The sequence below is a fragment of the Bradysia coprophila genome, unplaced genomic scaffold (genome assembly GCF_014529535.1).
Source record: "Bradysia coprophila strain Holo2 unplaced genomic scaffold, BU_Bcop_v1 contig_235, whole genome shotgun sequence".
In the NCBI taxonomy this organism is placed as follows: domain Eukaryota; kingdom Metazoa; phylum Arthropoda; class Insecta; order Diptera; family Sciaridae; genus Bradysia; species Bradysia coprophila.
The window spans coordinates 3,667,230-3,687,206 of record NW_023503496.1 but is presented as its reverse complement, the minus strand read 5'-3'; the positions used below and the strand labels follow the sequence as shown (position 1 = coordinate 3,687,206).

The 19,977-nt window shown below is 37.8% G+C and overlaps 3 protein-coding genes across 3 annotated transcripts in view; all 3 read right to left on the bottom strand.

Annotated features, from left to right (window-relative positions):
* The window catches only part of LOC119077492 (UDP-glucosyltransferase 2-like), a 63,758-nt gene that overhangs the window by 12,678 nt on the left and 31,103 nt on the right, over positions 1-19,977 (bottom strand). The gene's annotated exons all lie outside the window — the stretch shown is intronic.
* On the bottom strand, positions 1,651-13,599 carry LOC119077494 (choline transporter-like 2). The gene is made up of 9 exons (XM_037184718.1): positions 13,461-13,599; positions 13,234-13,356; positions 9,793-9,833; positions 3,444-3,612; positions 2,976-3,141; positions 2,759-2,906; positions 2,512-2,666; positions 1,849-2,336; positions 1,651-1,784 (listed from the first exon to the last, which is right to left on the bottom strand). The coding sequence occupies exons 1-9, from the start codon at positions 13,516-13,518 to the stop codon at positions 1,663-1,665; spliced, it is 1,470 nt and encodes a 489-aa protein (XP_037040613.1). The 5' UTR covers positions 13,519-13,599; the 3' UTR covers positions 1,651-1,662.
* LOC119077510 (choline transporter-like 2) lies at positions 17,615-19,906 on the bottom strand. Its single transcript, XM_037184742.1, has 4 exons — positions 19,802-19,906; positions 19,558-19,712; positions 18,035-18,507; positions 17,615-17,975 (listed from the first exon to the last, which is right to left on the bottom strand). The coding sequence occupies exons 2-4, from the start codon at positions 19,653-19,655 to the stop codon at positions 17,860-17,862; spliced, it is 687 nt and encodes a 228-aa protein (XP_037040637.1). The 5' UTR covers positions 19,656-19,712; positions 19,802-19,906; the 3' UTR covers positions 17,615-17,859.

Below are 19,977 nucleotides of genomic sequence, written 5' to 3'. Positions count from 1 at the left end.
AGACGATCAGTGAGACGTGACGAGAACTATAAACTTCCACCTTACATTGACAGATGTTGCTCCATCGACATTGAACCGCTTGCTAGACGCAGGATAAATGCCTGTGCATTGTTTACTTTTGACCTTTTAAGTGGTGGTCTTGATTCATTTGAAATAACGAGAAGAATTACTCTAAATCCTCGTCCCACTCGAGCTGACGATCTACTCATTGTCGATGAACACAGGACTAAGTATGGTTACCATGAACCAATAAATAACATGTGTTTGGAATTTAACCGTTTCTCACAGCTTTGGTTTCAGTGTATGCCGCGGAACTCATTCAAAACGACTGTTAGAATGTTGAAGATTCCAATCAAATTGAATGGTAAGATCAAAATGTCATGACTGATTTCACTTCCAAATATGCTGGACCTATGGTTCTTTTTCTAATCGGTATCGATTAGGTTATTTAGGTCTCACTTTAAAAAGTGGTCTCACGACTTAACTCCGAGTCTTATCGACTTGTGCCGAATCGAGCCAGTCTAGCCGACTGGCTACCGCTAACCACTAACCGTTCATTTCCAGGTGGCTCAGAAAACGACCTATTGACGACTTTCTGGTTATTGGTCAAACGAGACGTGACTCACTCCTATGTGACGTTGATGAATGTTTTATTTATGTTTTTGTTCTATTTTTTTTTCATTCAACTTGACATGTATAATCTTTTTCTGTTCTTTTATTGTAAAATTAAAAATGCAAGTAGTCAGGGGGCGGATGCCATTGACGAAATAAATAAATAAATAAATAACTCAATAAAATCCGTGACCCCTTATCACAAATTATTGACATCAACCCATGGACAACAAAAACACTTTAGAAAGAGAAAGAAATTGAAATGAGAATCGTCGCGGCGTTATTGCTGATTGGCGATCCAGTGTAGTTCAAATCGGTGCGTCCTTACACAGGACGTTTAGAATCACTAAATTCCCACCGCTGTAATCAGAAAACTACATGGGGGCGTCCAGTGTTTAGCAAACAGTCAGTAGCAGAGTGATAATCATTAGAGGAGGCCGTGACTGGCTTTTTTACGTTGCGATTTGGCAACGGACTAAATGTAACACTGGAACTCACCCACAGCGCGAGGCTATTAATACTAAACCGAGTCAAAAACAAACAAACAGCGCAAACAGCTCTTCCCTTATCCCACTATTATGTCATTGGTTGAGTTATACGTCTTATCTGTACACTTTTCGTCTTAGACGTACATCACTACGTCTAGTACGTAGAATGTACGTCTAAAATGTAGAGTTTTTACAACACATTCGAAATTTCATTTTTTTGCGTGAACATTTTTCTAAATTTGGCCAAAAATGTGCCATCATGGCGTCAGGGTTAAAAAACGATTTCAAGAATGTGTAGGCCAATAACTGACACTTAAGTGGCAAAGTAAGTGAAAAGTTCTCGGTTCATTTCACCAGAATTCGTGAATTCGTCCTCGGTTCACTTTTCCTAGATTCAACTTGTGGGTAAAACTCAATTTGTTCGTTTTTACTTTATTTGGTAAGAAAATATTGTTTCATCATCACATAACAGAAACAACGTAATTTTAGACTAATGATGTCATGCAATGACGTGAAATAAAAGTACAAAAATTCATAGAAATTTAAAGGTATTTTCGCCGAGTTACGCTTGTTCAGACGGTGGAAGAGGAGCAATTTCACCATTTTTGTGAAGTATTGTCATCAGTTCAGGCGACATATGGTATGGCTTCTCTTTAGATCCATCATTACGCTCACGGTCTTCCACTGGAAAAATAATAAAAAAAAAATTCAAAAACAAAAAACTTGCACTCCACTTTGTCGGACTTACAGAAACACAGGAACAGAGTGTCCACTGCCATTATGTATACATTAAAGAACGTGTAGCCCACTACAAGTGAAGCACAAACAGACACCAAAATTGCAACAAAAAGCAGGAAAATATCGTCCTGTCCATTGAGGTCGTCTTTTGGCAGTAACACACAGGTAAGTATGCCTGTTCCAGAAGCGATTATCAGATTGAACAAGCCGAACAGTAAATGGGTGATTCGGTTCGTTACGAAAACGCTGTGAATGTTGCGCATCAGTAAATTGAATGCGTCTCGCATACTTTTACAGAATGGATTGCCATGGATCGCCACCATGATGAACGTGTTCGTACTCAAAAATCGCAACATTCGTTGGACTATCCCGTTGATACTGCAGCAAAGGTTGACTAGTCGCATGTAACGATTGTTCATCAATGTTTTGATCATGTGACAGATGATCTGGCCGATTGTGATGATCAGTGAACCGAGAGCAACTGTGCCGAGATGATACCTGCCAGAGAAAAACATTGTCACCGTTAAGACGCTGCTGTACACGTGCATGTGCTAGGGATAGAATTGTTCACTTATAGCAGGACCGGACATTTAGAAATCAAAAAATTCTTTGGTCATCGCCCGTTCGGGCCTGACATTAAAGGAAAAATTGAATATCGAAAAATGTGACCTACCGAGTTGTGCGACGAACAGCTGCAGCTAACGCATAAAATGGAAGTTTGGTCTTGTCTAGTGTCCAATACCAAGTTGAGTATGTGTGCGCCAGTACCATTTTCTCAAACGCTGCAATAAACCAGCAGATCCAAAGGAATCCGAAACAGTTCAGCAACTTTCAGTAAGAAATTTAAAATTGAAATTTACTGCGCTGCTGCATGGTAACAGCACCAAGACTGGCAAAATTCATTATTGTAAAAAACGTACGTGCATGGCGACTCGAGTCCGACCACTATCGGGTGAAGTGACAGACGCGATGTTGGCCAGGACACTTGCAAACAATGCGAAGAAGGCGATGTGGAAAAAACTTGGTATGATCGGAAAGAAAACGGTCGAGTAGGACGATGCCACCGCTCTGAATATGGTAATAGATCGAAATGAGAGCCATGTTCTTGTTGAAGTCGGATTTCATATTTCCACTTACTTGCTTCCTTCTTTGATCAGTGCTATTGCAACAAAAACATGTTGTCGTTGGTGGTAAGTGTAGGCAATAAACAGCACTGTGATTATGGTAAATGAAATGCCAACGACAAGGCCGGTAGCATATCTACCATCGAAATTGCTGTATTGCACAAAGCCGGCAATTGCAACTGAAATTCATTGAAAAATTCTCAATTCGTTACACAGTCGGCGACTTTGCATTAAGTGGCACCTTTTGTTTCAACTATTTATATCAGCTGCTTCACTTATACAAACAAACGTGCTTAATACGTCTTTGTCGGGTGAAATAGTTACACACACACGCGTGGTAGTATTAGAACCGTCTAAAGACGTATGAGCGTAGTAAGAAGTTTTGTTTGTTTTAGTGAATCGACCGGATCGACTGAAAAACAGTTGCAACAAAATGTGTCACTTATTTCAAAGCCGCCGAAAATAATCATAAAATAATTACCGCAAATGAATAACACAACACAAAAGAATATGGAAAACCAAACGGCTGGTGTTGCAATCCAACGTATCGCATAACAAAAGATCAGGCAGGTGACTGTCGCAATAAGTATTGGTCCCAGGTAACACCATAACGTATTTTTCAAGTAGTTGAAAATTAGAGCCTCCTCATGCTACGAGAAAAGTAATCAAACCATTTTAAAGATTGAAGTTTAGTGTGTTTATTGACCTCGGCCTCGACTCGGATGAATCAACTTCAATCTATTTTTCAACTATTTACCCCTTTTCTTATTCCCTTGACTGAAAGTCAGGGTCTTACACCAGAAAATACCGAAAAATGTGGGTAACTGTGATTGAAAATGTATGAAATGCTATGAAAAACGTTAAATGTGGGTAAAACCATTTGCAGGTGATGAGAACGCTTATTGAGAAGTGTCGTGAATACAACATCGACATAGTCTTGCTATTCATAGACTTCGAAAAAGCTTTCGATTCAGTGGAAACATGGTCGATATTGGACGCATTAGACGAATGTAGAGTAGACTCAAGGTACTCCAACACAATTCGATATGTGTACAAAAATGCTACTTCATGTATAACACGGAGAAATTCAGAATTGGCCGAGGTGTAAGGCAGGGTGACACCATTTCACCGAAATTATTCACGGCGATTCTGCAGAGTGTTTTTAGGAAGTTAAACTGGAGTAAAATGGAAATAAAGATAAATGGAGAGTACCTGAGCAATCTCCGCTTCGCTGATGACATTGTACCGATAGCAGCGAATCTAGGTCAGGCTCAGCTTATGCTACAACATTTAAGTGAAGAGGCTAGCAAAGTTGGCCTCAAGATGAACTTATCGAAAACGAAAGTCATGACCAACATCGGGGACGATAGAGAAATCAAAATTGATGACACTGTCATTGAACGAGTCGACAGCTATGTATATCTAGGACATAAACTGAAGTTAGGTCTGGACCACCAAACTGCAGAAATAAGACGTAGGATTGGTCTTGCATGGGGAACGTTCGGAAAACTCAGACTGATTTTCAAAAGCAAAATGAATAATAGTCTGAAACGCAAAGTTTTCGACACTTGTGTCCTTCCAGTGCTCACTTATGGAGCGGAAACGTTAACTTTAACGAAAGCATCCGAAGATAAATTGAGAGTGACACAAAGAGCCATGGAACGGAGTATGCTTGGAATAACACTCAGAGACAGAATGACGAATCAATGGATTCGACAACAAACCAGGGTCGTTGATGTCATGGAAAGAATAGCATCTCTGAAATGGAGCTGGGCGGGACATATTGCAAGAAGGACAGACGAACGTTGGACCAAAAAGATCATGAACTGGCGACCATATAAAAGACGAGCTATAGGTAGACCACCAGAGAGATGGACGAACGGAGTTAAGAATATTGCAGGTAGAAACTGGCAGCAAATGGCAATGGATCGTACGAAATGGAAAGAAGTTGGAGAGGCCTACATCCAGCAGTGGATAGAAACAGGCTGAAAAAGAAGAAGAAGAACAATTTTTCGTTGATAACTTGAGTAATTTTTAACCAATTTGGATGATTCTTTTTTTTAAATACGTGGAATTAAAATCCCGAGGCTAAGTTCGAAGATGGGCTATGTAGGACTAGGAATCTGGAAGCTATCCGAGAAAAACAGATGAAATTTGATTTTGTTTGGTAGTGTGGGTAAATCATATGGGTTTGTTTTCGACGTGCATGAAACTAGTAGGAAGAATAATTTCATCATTCGATGCCCAGCTTTTAACGTGTAAACATCCCTTGCTAGTGAACTACTAACATCTTGATAGTTGACTAACATCTTGATAGTTGACTAACAACTTGATAGTTGACTAACAACTTGATAGTTGACTAACAACTTGATAGTTGACTAACAACTTGATAGTTGACTAACAACTTGACAGTTGACTAACAACTTGACAGTTGACTAACAACTTGATAGTTGACTATAAAGTTGTTTGTCATCTATCAACTTGTTAGTCATTTATCCAAGTAGGTAGTTTTTTACTCCCTTTACAACCACATCTTACGTCAGCAAAATGTCTGTTATCAAATGAGCACACTTTGATTAAAAAGTGTACACTTAAAACGAGCCGTCAGAACAGTCGGAGCGTTTGCTGCGACTGAGCCCCGTACAAACCCGTACATCTATTGCGTACGTGACCCTAGTTCGTCCGTCGCCCTACTCTTACCGTAAGCCTACTGCGCCCGTAAACGTCGGTAAAGTAAAATTCTTATGAAATGTGTACGTCTTAAAAATTGCGCATAGCGCAATTACGAAGCCCCGTACGACGTTCCTTTCAAATGTAACACAAATTTCGAATTGACCTAAAATTAAGTAAGTATCATTTTCGCCGATTTATATTGATTTTACAAAAATCCAAAATGGCAACAAACAAAAAAAAAATTGAAATTCGGTCAAAGTTTACTCGAGATATTAACAAAAAACACCACCTTCACTGTACGGCCGAGTAGCCACATATAAGCTCACTCCAAGAGACCTAGCTCACGCTCCGGTGAATCGAATTTCATAAACTTTTTTTCCCTGATTGGTACGGTCAATACCTATCTAATAAAGCAAAATCCATCTAAATACGTTCAAATTTGGTCAACCTACAAGCAAAAACGGCTTGCCGCCCTGTACCTAGTTCACACCAAGGGGTCTAACTCACGAGTCGGTCATCCAATTTTCATAAACTTTTTTTTTTGTCGATCGGTATTGTAAATACCTTTCATTTGACGTATCACTTGCAAGTGTAGTGCTTAAATGTCTGGAGATATCGTCGAAAAACAGTTAGGCACTTATTGGGCCCCAGCTCCGGAAGGGTCGACCCAAAATCGCCCATCTTCGAACTTAGCCTCACTATTTTGACTATCTTTCAGGAAAAAAAAATTTTGAAATCGGATTTGATTTACTCAAGATATCGACGTGACAGACGGACGGACAGACCTGAAAGATAGTCAAAATAGTGAGGCTAAGTTCGAAGATGGGCATATTCGGGTCGGCCCTTCGTGAGTTAGGGCCACCTAAGTGATTTAAGGTCTTTTGGTGATATTTATGGCAAAATAAACGATGCAAATGTAAATGACACGGCAAATGATAGGTATTGTCAATACCAATCCAGGAAAAAAAAGTTTTTTAAAATCGGGTGAGTGGACCGTGAGTTAGGGCCTTAGAAATGAAAAGCTACTAGGGCCCTATGTGTATTTTACATAGAACTCAAGTAAATTTCATTCGTTTTTCGTAATTTTTGTGTCATTTGGAAGGTAGTCAAAGGCCGAATAGAATGTTGTTGAAAAAAAAAATTGGGTCCTCGGACTAAGGCCGCTACTAGGGCCCTATGCGTATTTTACATACAACTCGAGTAAATTTCATCCGTTTTTCGTAATTTTTGTTTCATTTGAAAGATGATCGAACACCGAATAGAATGTTGTTGAAAAAAAATTAAATTTGGGTCCTTGGACTAAGGCCACTACTAGGGCCCTATGTGTATTTTACATTGAACTCGAGTAAATTTCATTCGTTTTTCGTAATTTTTGTGTCATTTGGAAGGTAATCAAAGGCCGAATAGAATGTTGTTGAAAAAAAAAATAAATTTGGGTCCTCGGACTAAGGCCGCTACTAGGGCCCTATGCGTATTTTACATACAACTCGAGTAAATTTCATCCGTTTTTCGTAATTTTTGTTTCATTTGAAAGATAATCGAACACCGAATAGAATGTTGTTGAAAAAAAAAAAATTGGGTCCTTGGACTAAGGCCGCTACTAGGGCCCTATGTGTATTTTACATATAACTCGAGTAAATTTCATCCGTTTTTCGTAATTTTTGTTTCATTTGGAAGGTAATCAAAGGCCGAATAGAATGTTGTTGAAAAAAAATTAAATTTGGGTCCTCGGACTAAGGCCGCTACTAGGGCCCTACGTGTATTTTACATATAACTCGAGCAAATTTCATCCGTTTTGCGTATTTTTTGTTTCATTTGGAAGGTAATCAAAGGCCGAATAGAATGTAGTTGAAAAAATAAATAAATTTGGATCCTCGGACTGAGGCCGATACTAGGCCCTATGTGTATTTATACTCAATAAATTAAAATTTTAGGGCTATTTGAAATTTTGGTTTTATTTGAATGGAACGTCGTACGGGGCTTCGTAATTGCGCTATGCGCAATTTCTAAGATGTACACATTACATAATAATTTTACTTTAACTACTTTAACCGGCGCATAGGCTACGGTCAAAGTAGGGTGACAGACGCACTAGGGTCACGTACGCAATAGATATACGGGTTTGTACGGGGCTCAGTCGCAGCAAACGCTCCGACTGTTCTGATGGCTCGTTTGGTTTGTATCCCAGTAAACTGGTCGTTACATGTGTGCGACAAAAATTTCGACTGGGAAAAAATTCAAATATTTCATTCAATATAACAGCTGTCAGAGTCTGTGGGACTAGAAATATCAGATCCTACATAAAACAAAAATGTGATATTAACTAATTTTGGATAGCTGTAAGAAATTTTGATAAAGAAGTTACATTTTTGAAGGCAATATGGAGTTCATCTTAACTAATTTCTGAAGATTTTTTTAAATTCATGGAATTAAATGAATCAAAGAGAATATTGTAAAAATTTTACGAGTGTGAAGTTTGCGGCCTGAGCGAAGTGTGGGCCGTAATTCACACGAGTCGTGATATTTTATTCATCATTGAAGGTTTTGTAAATGTGAAATTATATTCGAGGGATTATTTTTTCTCGGTCTACCAATAAATTTCTCTTTTCACAAATATTTTTAATCCCTTTACCATTATAGAGTCGAAATTGTTACCAATTTACCGAAAATATTGGTAAACTGAGTTATTTTTAAAGATGAACCAAAAACTAATAAAGTTTAAATTTATTACCATGTAGCTCCTACAGCGCTTCAGCGCATCGCTACACCATCGTCTCATACAATTTTGACAGCTAACTAGCTCAAATTCGGTACTACCAACACATAAAATTTTAGCCTATGTTTTTCTTCTACATGTCGTATATATCTCTCATTCATATATGCATCTACTCTGATGTAACAAGAAGGTAATCGAACAGAATGATAGACAGCTCATACGAGTGGGAAGTCCAGAGCGAAGCGAGGGCCGTAATATGCACGAGTCATATTTTATTTACGATTTGAGGATGATTGAAAATCTTGAAAATTGAAAATTTATAAGAAAATTGAGAACTCAAAAAGTGGTCAAAAATCATTCCACCTTACACTCGATGGTTCCCAAGGATTTTTTTTGTCAAATTTTACTGTCATTTGCGTGGAGTCATAAATATAGTAAATATATGGACTAAATTTGACAAGTTTTTATGAATACAGCTGAAAAAATAAATTGGAATCAGAGATGCTTCTGAAGCTTAACAATAAAAAATTAAAATGCAATGAAATTGACCAAAAATACATTTAGAAAAGTGTCAGTCAAGGGACCTGACCCGCCCAAAAGGTGGGTCCTAGTACATTAGTACTGATAAAAAGATGAAAAGTAGAGTTTTCGTGTCAATTCTGTTGATGCGAGGCGTGGCCGAGGTAAATAAACACACGAAAACGAGACAGTTTATTTTCATCCCGAGTTATGTGATGGATTTTACATGCATTTGTAACCTAAACCAATTTTCTTGTTTTCCCTAGGTGTGTAATAAGCCACTTTCGACCATAGGGAAAACAACAGCATGTAAACATCATTTGACACACCGCGTTTCGACCGAAATTCTTTGATGCGTAACGAAACTACAACAAAGAGAATTATGATCGAAACACTTTTTCGATGCCTAGCACAGTGTGTTTTGAGCTTTAGGGTTTTGTGAAATAGCTAAAGTGAAATGTTTCGTTAAATTGAATTCACAGTCGTCCGTTTTCTAGACGTCTTCCTCTTCTTAGGGGTCATTCAAGAAGTACGCACGCCCATAATGCCGTTTTTTGACACATAAAAAGTCATCTAAACAACAGAAACGTCTTGTCCGCAAAACGGAGTGCTGGAAATTCAACTTGACAATTAGCCCACATATCAAAGAAAACGTCGTTGAATCCCAATTTGAATCAAATATTCTCAATCTTATTCGTTCGGTATTGCAAGGTCTGAATCGGTCAATTTGTTCTATTTTTGCAAAAAACACGCCGTTGATTACTATGAATTTTTATCGCGAGGTTAAAGTTGAATTCTTATCGCGAGGTTAAAGTTAATCGTTTTTTCCTACTGCACAATCCAAACGAACAACTGAACACAATTTCAAAATATTCAAATATGAGGAGCGTGTAAGTCACATTTAGCAAAAAATTACACTTACCGATATATCTCCATCGACGTTGTACGCACCATTGGATAACACTGTTCAAATAAAACAAAAGAATTTAAAACTAAATTTGCAATAAGGGACCTTCATAAATGACGTCCGCTTTTTGTAGTGTGCTTTAAGTAATCAATAACTCGATAAGTATACATTTTTCAGAAGTCAAGTGTATGACTGACTCCCCAATAATATCCCCTAATGTCCTCACCATATTCTTCTACACGATAATAGCAATATTTCATACATTCTCACTTTTCGCAGTATCCGCTTGACAATTTAACTGTCAAATAGTATGTCAAATATCGTGTAGACAGCGCTTATATTGTGTGGTAAAGTAGGCCTGCTCTGAATCCGGGGAGTGTGGGATATTGGGCTAAATAGGAGATTTTCAGGTCCGGAAGGCTTAAATATGGGGCCCGTATCTTTTTTTAGAATTTTAAAAAATAGTTTAGGCATGGGGAGCGAGGCATTTGTACAAATGTACGAAAGCGTTGGTTAGAAGAGAGGAGAATGATGGTGTATATCTTTTTTACTCTTCTAACTAACGCATTCGTACATTTGTACAAATGAATCGCTCCCCATGCCTAAACTATTTTTTTAAATTCTGAAAAAAGATACGGGTCTCATATTTAAGCCTTCCGGACCAGAAAAACACCTATTCAGCCCAATATCCCACACTCCCCGAAGTCAGAGCAGGCCTAGTGGTAAAGGCATATAATTAGGGGTTCGGCCATACATTTTATTGATGAACGTTGCACAAATCATGCGAGTGTTCGTGTGTGTTGTTCCATTGACGGAGATCAGGGTCGTATACACTAGAAATTACTGAGAAATGAGAGGAGCAAAACAAGCCCACAATATGAAATGTTATGGGGAACGGTTAAATTTCGGAAACAATTTGGTCGTTTTGACGACAATCAACTCACTTCAAGCAAAAGTGCTTCTAATGACAGCTGCCAAATAGAGTACCAATTTGTATGAGATTTTTGTCACGTTTTTTACTCTGTCAAAATTTGTCACGGTTGGTTTGAAACGAGATTAAATAGGGAACGCCGACCACCAATAATTTTTTTTCATATTATTAATCAGTGATGGACAAGAACATCACACAGGAAAAACTCAAACCGATCGGCTGGGCCGTTTCTGAGAACCAGCAGCTGTGTCGTCCACGGCCTGTAGAGTAGCGGTTAGTTGTGACTTATATTGGGATCGGTAGCAGGACTAATTCTAAGACTTTTTATTAAAAAAAATTCACCTTGGAACATCTGGTTGGGCAGCTGTAGCCCCAAGTAGTCGAAAAATCACGATTTTCAATCGACGATATCTTCGAAAGGAAGCAACCGTGGAAGTTTCGGATTGTTGATATAGATAGAGGGTTACAAGCCCTATCTACCACTAGTAACTGATTTTTTAGATGTTGTCTATAATGGCCCATTTTCGACCATCTTTTTTTTGCTACCATCGGCGAACTTTGAACACTGCTGGAACGCTTCCAACGTACTTTTTTTAATCAAAATATGTACAGTTGCTTAGCCCGAAGCTTAAGCTTTGTAACAATACCAAGCATGATACTCATCGGTCGCGACGCGCACCGTTTTTGTTAGATTTTTTGTAGCGAGGTCGCTCTACGACGAAATTTACGAACGAATCTTAAATTTCGAAATTGTAACACAACTACTTCGTGTCCTTTGTTCTTGAATGATTTTTTCGTGTTAATAGACAACAGGTGAGCGTCGAAGAAGTCAAATATGACTGATTTTGGTGTAGGTGTCACTATTGGGCTTATGCGGGAATTCAGAATCAGAATTCCCGCATAAGCCCAATAGTGACACCTACACCAAAATCAGTCATATTTGACTTCTTCGACGCTCACCTGTTGTCTATTAACACGAAAAAATCATTCAAGAACAAAGGACACGAAGTAGTTGTGTTACAATTTCGAAATTTAAGATTCGTTCGTAAATTTCGTCGTAGAGCGACCTCGCTACAAAAAATCTAACAAAAACGGTACGCGTCGCGACCGATGAGTATCATGCTTGGTATTGTTACAAAGCTTAAGCTTCGGGCTAAGCAACTGTACATATTTTGATTAAAAAAAGTACGTTGGAAGCGTTCCAGCAGTGTTCAAAGTTCGCCGATGGTAGCAAAAAAAAAGATGGTCGAAAATGGGCCATTATAGACAACATCTAAAAAATCAGTTACTAGTGGTAGATAGGGCTTGTAACCCTCTATCTATATCAACAATCCGAAACTTCCACGGTTGCTTCCTTTCGAAGATATCGTCGATTGAAAATCGTGATTTTTCGACTACTTGGGGCTACAGCTGCCCAACCAGATGTTCCAAGGTGAATTTTTTTTAATAAAAAGTCTTAGAATTAGTCCTGCTACCGATCCCAATATAAGTCACAACTAACCGCTACTCTACAGGCCGTGGACGACACAGCTGCTGGTTCTCAGAAACGGCCCAGCCGATCGGTTTGATTTTTTCCTGTGTGATGTTCTTGTCCATCACTGATTAATAATATGAAAAAAAATGATTGGTGGTCGGCGTTCCCTATTTAATCTCGTTTCAAACCAACCGTGTTGTTTGATACTCTGCCCCGTTTTAGTACTCTATTTTTATAGTACCACTCACACTCATGCTTGAAGTGCGTTGCGGTAATATAATTTTAATAATTCTGATTCGATGAAATTTTTCCTTGCGGCCAGATAATGTGCCATTCTCGACTCGCCCAACGTATCGCCCAACGACTCAACAGTATCGCATTCAATGACGCATTCAAATTCCTATTTCAATTCATATCAATTCATATTTTCTAGGGACAGTTCATAACCTATTTTAGAATTATCGTTTTAAATACTCCTCGTTTCTTATTGTAGTTAATATCAACAGTGAAATTATCGCGAATACATACAATGCATGCATCTGCAGAAATAGAGAAGCGATAATGTAAATTCCATTGCCTGAAATAAATTTAATTCCACAAGCTCGTTATAACGAAAACTTATTGTTGTTATATTCCCCATGGAGCGTTGAAGTTGATAATGTTTTTGTTTCGTTTTTTGCTAAATTAATTCGACCAAAATAAACTGCAACGAATGTCGGCCGAATTGAATTTTCACTCTGAATAATATAAATATTTACAAAAGAAAGAAAAAAAAATGTTTTGACAACACAGCCGAGAAAATAGCCATTTTCTCACCTCAGCTGAAACTTCGGATGTCCTTGTTGTGAAAAATGTTGTCTTAACATCGGAAAACGAGTTGAAAATTTTCATTTTTTCGGGCCAATTTCAAACAAAATCTTCGAAATGAAATTTTAAACTTTTATTCCCTAGAGGAACAAATAACTATTTCTCTGAATATGACGTAACCAATCGGATATTCAGTCAAAATTGGGTCTTAAATTAGCAAATCTTGAAATAATTTTACTCTTACCGCAAATACCAAATATGATCCAAGCGGTTGAAAACACCAAGAAAACCCATAACCAATTCACATCTGTTGCCGACCGACTTGTCTTGGGACCTTTAAAATTCGCATCGAACTGGTACTTTTCGCCTACAGTTATTTCGCCGCATGAGATAAGAAAAATGTTTGAACTGAACGATAAATTCCTTATTTTGATTGTATATGCACTCTGTAATTGATCGATTCGTATGTACCGTATTCGTCGTTTGTTGAAAATAACTTATATTTATCGTCACCACCGAAGCAATCCATATTGAGAAAATTGACAACTTTCTCCAACGAAATTCAGTATTTTAGTGAAACAGACGCGACAATCGGGCTCCGTATGTATTGAGGATCACTCAACAAAGAACGGAAAGACGAATGCAAAACGATTTTCGACGAATGTTCTGGGTGTAGGGTAACTTACAGTGTTCAGTAATTGATCCACTAAAGTTAACATGCAGATTAAATTGAGGAAGGAATTTGTTCTCGCATTATTCGTTCGTCAAGCGAGTCGCCACCGGTCAGCGGTCATTTTGTTCGGCTTAACCGTTGCTTACAAGAAACCTATTGAGTTGTACCTATGGGATATGATGACACCTCAAGATAATCCGTACATCCTGCGATGACACAATTTCTGTTTTTTAATTAATTTAGAAAAAATATAAAAAGAGGAAAAGTAGAGTTTTCGTGTGAATTTTGTTGAATCGAGGCGAAACCGATGTCAATAAACTCACTAAAACGAGACTTTTCATTTTTATGTGATGGATTTTACATGTTCAGAGCATCGAAAGAAGTGTTTGAAACTGAAACATGTAAAGTACGGTTTTCGACTCATGTAAAATACAGCTGGTCCACTCACACAAACAAAAACAAAGCAATAAGTATTTCCTAAAAACTGGATAGTTCATTAACATCAAAGTTAAAACTTTACAATATGTTACAATTCACGATTCGTTACCCTATACTATTACGAATGTGCTGATGAAGCAAAATAAACGGTTAAGAGGCAATAACAAACCTTATGTGCAAAGGATGCAGAGGTTATCGTAATTTTTGGAGAATAATTGCATTCAATCAACGCACTTCAAGCATGAGTGGTACTCTAAATAGAGGACTGACACTGGACAGTGTATCAAATAAATCTTAGCACTGAAATAGTATTCTATTTGACAGGTGGCATTCGAAGCACATTTACTTGAAGTGACTTGATTCAATAGTTCACAAACACAAAATGTAAAAAGCATCTTGTCGGTTGACCGAGGTATTATGAATTGCCGTGAGTCTCGCTGCTCTATCGAAGTAACATGATTCATAGGTGATTTTACTTGTAAATATTAAATATATAGAAGCAGACGTTCTGCATTGTAATATAACATACAAATGCCAATGTACATGCACCCATCGCCGATGCTATACCGAAAATGTTTAGTCTGACAAAAATAGTTCTAAGAAAACATTCAAGTTGGACTTTATGCATTTTGTGTGCGGTGTGGTTATTTGTTCATTCAGACTTCAATATTTGAAATTTATAAGAACAAATGTCGAAGTAGTGGAGTTGATAAGGACCAAAACGTTTACATTTTGGATAGAGACGATCTGATGATTGGAGGTTGTTATGTATGTGAAATAAAAAATTTCTGGGGAGGTAGCCAAAAATTTCCACCACTCTTACCCTCCTTTTCACCCCTTCAAAGATGATTTGCAGAGGTCCTTTCTGTGATTTTTAGAGACGTGACCGCTAACCATGCAATATCGATATGGGGCTCAAATGAAAGGTAGAAGATCCAAGTTTTTTTTTAGTGAGAAAAAAATTTGAGAAAATTACGTTTCCCCAGTAGTTTTTCCGGGTTAACCGGAATTCCCTCGGAAATTTGGATAAGAATTAAAGTTTAATGTGAAATAACTTTAGAAATATAATTTTTAGAACTATTTGATGTTCAAGTCAAATGTTCTCTTTTCTATTCCGCACAACTTTTCTGAATGAAGCATAATTTTTTACCCAACAGAGGTGGAGTCAGGGTCGATTTTCCGAAATCACGTCAAGTGGCGTTTTTTTTATTCTTAGATTTTTAGATACGCGACAACAAATCGTACAACCACGACATTGGGCTCAAATTGAAGGTAAAAGAGTCAAGTTTATTTTAGTGAAATTATTTTTCACAAATTTAGGTTTTTCAGTAGCTTTTCCGGGTTTTCTGGAATTTTCTTTAAAATTGGGAAAATAGGCAAAATGCAAAGTCCTCCGGCTAACTTGCATTTGTTACCAATGTTCATTGATTGATTCATTTCAATAGAGAAAATTTCACAACAAATTGACATTTGACCTTACAAAAAGAGCTGAAAACAAAATCAATTATTTTTATCTAAGAGCTAACAGTAATTCTTCGTTAAGTTTAACCATAAATAAAGTAAATGGGTAGACCAGTTTGACAACACTGATCAAATAGCTCAATCCGGGACCACTCGGGCCACTGATAAACACAAAAGCAGGTTGTCAATTTGACGTTTCGTCAGAAATACGATCGAATTCAGTGCGGCATATTTATCTGTGAAACAAATGTGAATCACATTTCCACATTTGATTGGTAATTTTGTTGTGGCACTCATAAAAAGTATTTCCATTAGGGTGTAGCGGTTTGACAAAATTATTTTGTTTTTTAAGTCCTGCGGATAAGTTTGATGCAGAATGGTCCCCTGATCAGGAAAATAACAAAAAACTAATTTTGAAATTCGAAGCATCCACACGCACCTCTGAAAACCTACACAAATTAAAAAAAAAGTTTTTCTACACTCAAGAAAGGCTATGAATCTGCAGCCCGGCGAAACTTTAGGTCGAATCTACATTCGTTTCAAAGCTCTTGAAATTCCCTCCAAAATGAGCACATTTCTTTATGAATCGAAGCAGCGCGTTCGGGCTTACCCGTCGTTTAAAAATCAAAGAGATTTTTTTTAAATTTATTCAGTTTTCATTGTAGAAATATAGGCTAAAAATACCGATTATTTTTGTGTGTTTGTTACCTTCCATTGACATTATCTCCAATCTATCTGTTCGATCGTATTGTTTCTTTCACATTTGTTTATGAATCGAAGCAGCTTCTCTATCGATATCATTTATAAAAATACGAAATATTTTGTTTAGAGTGTTCGAAAAGGGTCGAAAAATGAAATACTGCACTACAGACTTCCCCCCTCCTTTTCCCGAGAACTGACAGGATTTCAGCTCAGCACCCGAACTTTTCTTTTTCAGTGTGTCAAGGGCTTTCCAAATCACCCAAGATATTCCGCACACTATTCATGGACACTGGCACTTCCATGGCTACTGTATTTACGCTTAAACAATAGGTTCGGCATTAATTTTTGGTTCCATAGCCGAGTGGCTATACTCGAAGTGCTTTGTGTTCAAAAAGTTTTGCTGTTGGGGGTTCGAACTATGGTCAATGCAAGACTTTTATTTATAAAAATTCAGTCTTTGTTGAAGGTAATAGTTTCTGTAGCTTGCGAAAAAAAAGGTTCGTATTTCATTGTGTCCGTGAATACAATGAAATAAATACCTTCAAAACGACACTAAATGGATGCATGGAAAGGTGATGCCCGGAATTGCGAAATAGTTATTTATGCTAGTATAATATCGCTCGCGATGTCTTGCCAACCTAGGCTTCGCCTCGGTTTGGCAATCTGACATCTAGTGGCAAGGCATCGCGTGCGATAATATACTAGCATACGATTCGTGCTGCATACAACGTTTTATGCAATGAAGAAAATCGAATAAGTACCGAAGATAATCTTAGTGTGACTTCAGTAACATGTGGCATTTATCGCACTAGTGCGATAAAACCCCTTGCGAATCCTTTATCGCACTAGTGCATACGTTCGCACGACATTGCACAAAGGCGGCTTAAGTTACAAATATCATCACTGAATTGCATAAAAATGATTTTGCAAACTTGTAAACTGCTAGATACAAATCCCGATGGTAGCCGCAGACCAGGAAGACCAACAGCGAGATGGAAAGATGCAATTGAGTCTGATCTGAAAATACTAAGAGTGAGCGACTGGAGACGTTGGCGCGGAATAGTTCAGATTGGAGAAGATTGCTGGAAGAGGCCGTAACCAATAGTAGGTTGTAGTGCCAGCCTAAGTAAGATTTTTCTTGTAAATCTCTAGAAGCGGACGAACTAATGCACACAACGATGCGATCAAAAAAATGCTTAGTCTCAGAAAGAAATTACAGGAAAAATTCAATTGAGTAGTGATTGATTTTTAATGCATTTAGGATCAATATTGGTAGGATCCAAATTGATAAATGAAAGACAAATCGGATTCTATTAATCCAAAATTATTCTTTATTCAGATCAATTTCGTTGTTTCCAATTACACGGTTTTTGCCACACTGATTATCGTAACACGATCGACATCAGAGGAAAGCCGTATAAAGCGTAGCATATCATTCGACGACGTATCAAATTAAAACAATAATATGAGATTATGTACCTCTTGCCAAAATTGTTATCGAGAGGTAGCGAGCCCATATATGTAAATGTTAGAAATTTATAGAATTTAAGCATGCATACTTGTAGGGTGGATTTCTTTTCCCGGATTTTCTCAGAGTTACACTTGTTCTGGAGGAGGAACAATTTCAGCATTTTTGTGAAGTAATCTCATCAGTTCTGGCGACATATAGTGTGGCTTTTCTTCAGTTCCCTCATTGCGCTCACAGTCTTCCACTAAAATTGAATCCAGAAAAAAATTCAAAAAAAATTGAACTTCACTTTGTCGGACTTACTGTAACACAAGAACAGAGTGTCCACTGCCGTTATGTATACACCAGAGAACCTACTTCCAACAATAAACGAACCATACACAGATATCGCAATTGTAACATAATACATAATAGAATCATCATTCAGTTGATTGGAGCCGTGCTCCGGCAGTAACATATAGGTTAGTACACCCGTTCCAACAGCGACGAACAGATTAAAAATGGTAAATAGTAATTTGGTGATTCGGCTCGTTATGAAAACGTCGCTGCGCATCAATAAATTGAATGCGTCACGCATACTTTTACAGAATGGATCGCCATGAATCGCCACCATGATAAATGAATTGTTATTAAAAAATCGCAACAGTCGTTGAGCGATTCCGTTGATACGGCAGCAAAGATTGCAAGGATTGTCCACTAATGTTTTGATGAATTTGCAAAATACCTGGCCAATTGCGAGTATCATCGAACCGACAGCAATTGAGCCTAGATGATAGCTATACACGCAATACAAAAGAAAAACATATTTTCACATTTCGAACTCTGCGACAATGTTCTACATCCGGCTTTGTTCTATTGGCGAACATAAACATTCGACCACTGTTTCGATCTGAGAGAAAATTTAAATACGTCTTTCGACGTTTTGCATTAATATGCAGTTCAAAATAGTACATTTTCTACCTTGGTGTATATTTCGAGAATAACTTCGTATGTACAATTGTATATAACGAGCGCCAGCGAGTGTATATACAATTGTACATAAGAAGTGATTCGAGAAATATACACCAAGGTAGAACAATGTTTTATCTCCTGCAAGCTGATATTTCATACATTAGCGAAATAACCACAAAAATTTTGATTTAAAATTAATTAATTAAGCATGTTAATTTTAAAACGCATTCACAACAAAAAAAAACATCATACAGAGAATCCTTTATTTACTTACTCACACACATATACTATCCACCTCAACATTTCGTTCAAATCACACCATTCCGACTACTCTGATTATTTGATCGATGTAGAAGTGACTAACGAACCACTACCGACACCAATTGCATCGCGTTATGTGATTTGTTGGCGTAGTGGTCAGCATGATTCGTTGATATGCTGCTGGTCCCGTGTTCGCTTCCGCCGTTCGGCATCTTTTTTTTTTCAAATATGTAGATGGAAAGTAAATTTACCCTAGGTGGGTTATGTGTGAATTATCCAATCGTATAGGCTGTGGTTATGTATGTGTTTGTGTTTATATGCAGAAACGCGTAATGTATGAAATATCAGCTTGCAGGAGATAAATACAATTTCTCATCAAGCCATGGCGACAGTGGTACTCGATACAATGCTCTAAGAACACTTTTCCGATTTGCGCACGAACAAGTCTAGCGAATCATAGTCGAAATGCTTAGTCGCATATGTGTGGCTTATGAAGGTTTGAAAAACTTTCATTTGTTCACATTCAAACTTATGTGCAAACTGCAAACCTTTGCTTTGCTCCTATTGGTGAAACTGGTGCTTTTACCCTAACAAAAATATGAAATATGACCCACCGAGTTGTGCTCCGAATAGCTGCAGTTAATGTAAAGAATGGAAGTTTCGTCTTGTCTAGCGTCCAATACCAAGTTGAATAAGTGTGAGCCAGTACCATTGTTTGAAATCCTTCAATAAACCAACCGATCCAAAGGTATCCGAAACAGTTCAGCAACTTGCAGTAAGAAATTTATAATTCAAATTTACTGCGCTACTGCATGGTTGCAGCACGAAGACTAGCAAAATTCATTTCAAATAACGTACGTGCGTGGCGACTCGAGTACTACTGCTATCATGATAACAAACAAAGAAGATGTTGACTGTCACACTTGCAAACAATGCGAAGAAGGCGATGTGGAAAAAACTTGGTATGATCGGAAAGAAAACGGTCGAGTAAGACGATGCCACCGCTCTGAAAATGGTTTCAGTTCGAAATGGCT

Bases quoted from the DNA above. Each gene is read 5' to 3' on its own strand.
- LOC119077510 (XM_037184742.1), bottom strand. From the start codon at position 19,655: ATGGTACTGGCTCACACTTATTCAACTTGGTATTGGACGCTAGACAAG. The intron at 18,508-19,557 runs GTGGGTCATATT...TTGCGTGTATAG, and splicing joins GCTATTCGGAGCACAACTCG to CTATCATCTAGGCTCAATTG. The intron at 17,976-18,034 runs GTAAGTCCGACA...ATTCAATTTTAG, and splicing joins CACTCTGTTCTTGTGTTACA to TGGAAGACTGTGAGCGCAAT.
- LOC119077494 (XM_037184718.1), bottom strand. From the start codon at position 13,518: ATGGATTGCTTCGGTGGTGACGATAAATATAAGTTATTTTCAACAAAC. The intron at 3,142-3,443 runs GTAATTATTTTA...AATGAATTTCAG, and splicing joins TGTTGTGTTATTCATTTGCG to TTGCAATTGCCGGCTTTGTG. The intron at 2,907-2,975 runs GTAAGTGGAAAT...TACCATATTCAG, and splicing joins CTGATCAAAGAAGGAAGCAA to AGCGGTGGCATCGTCCTACT.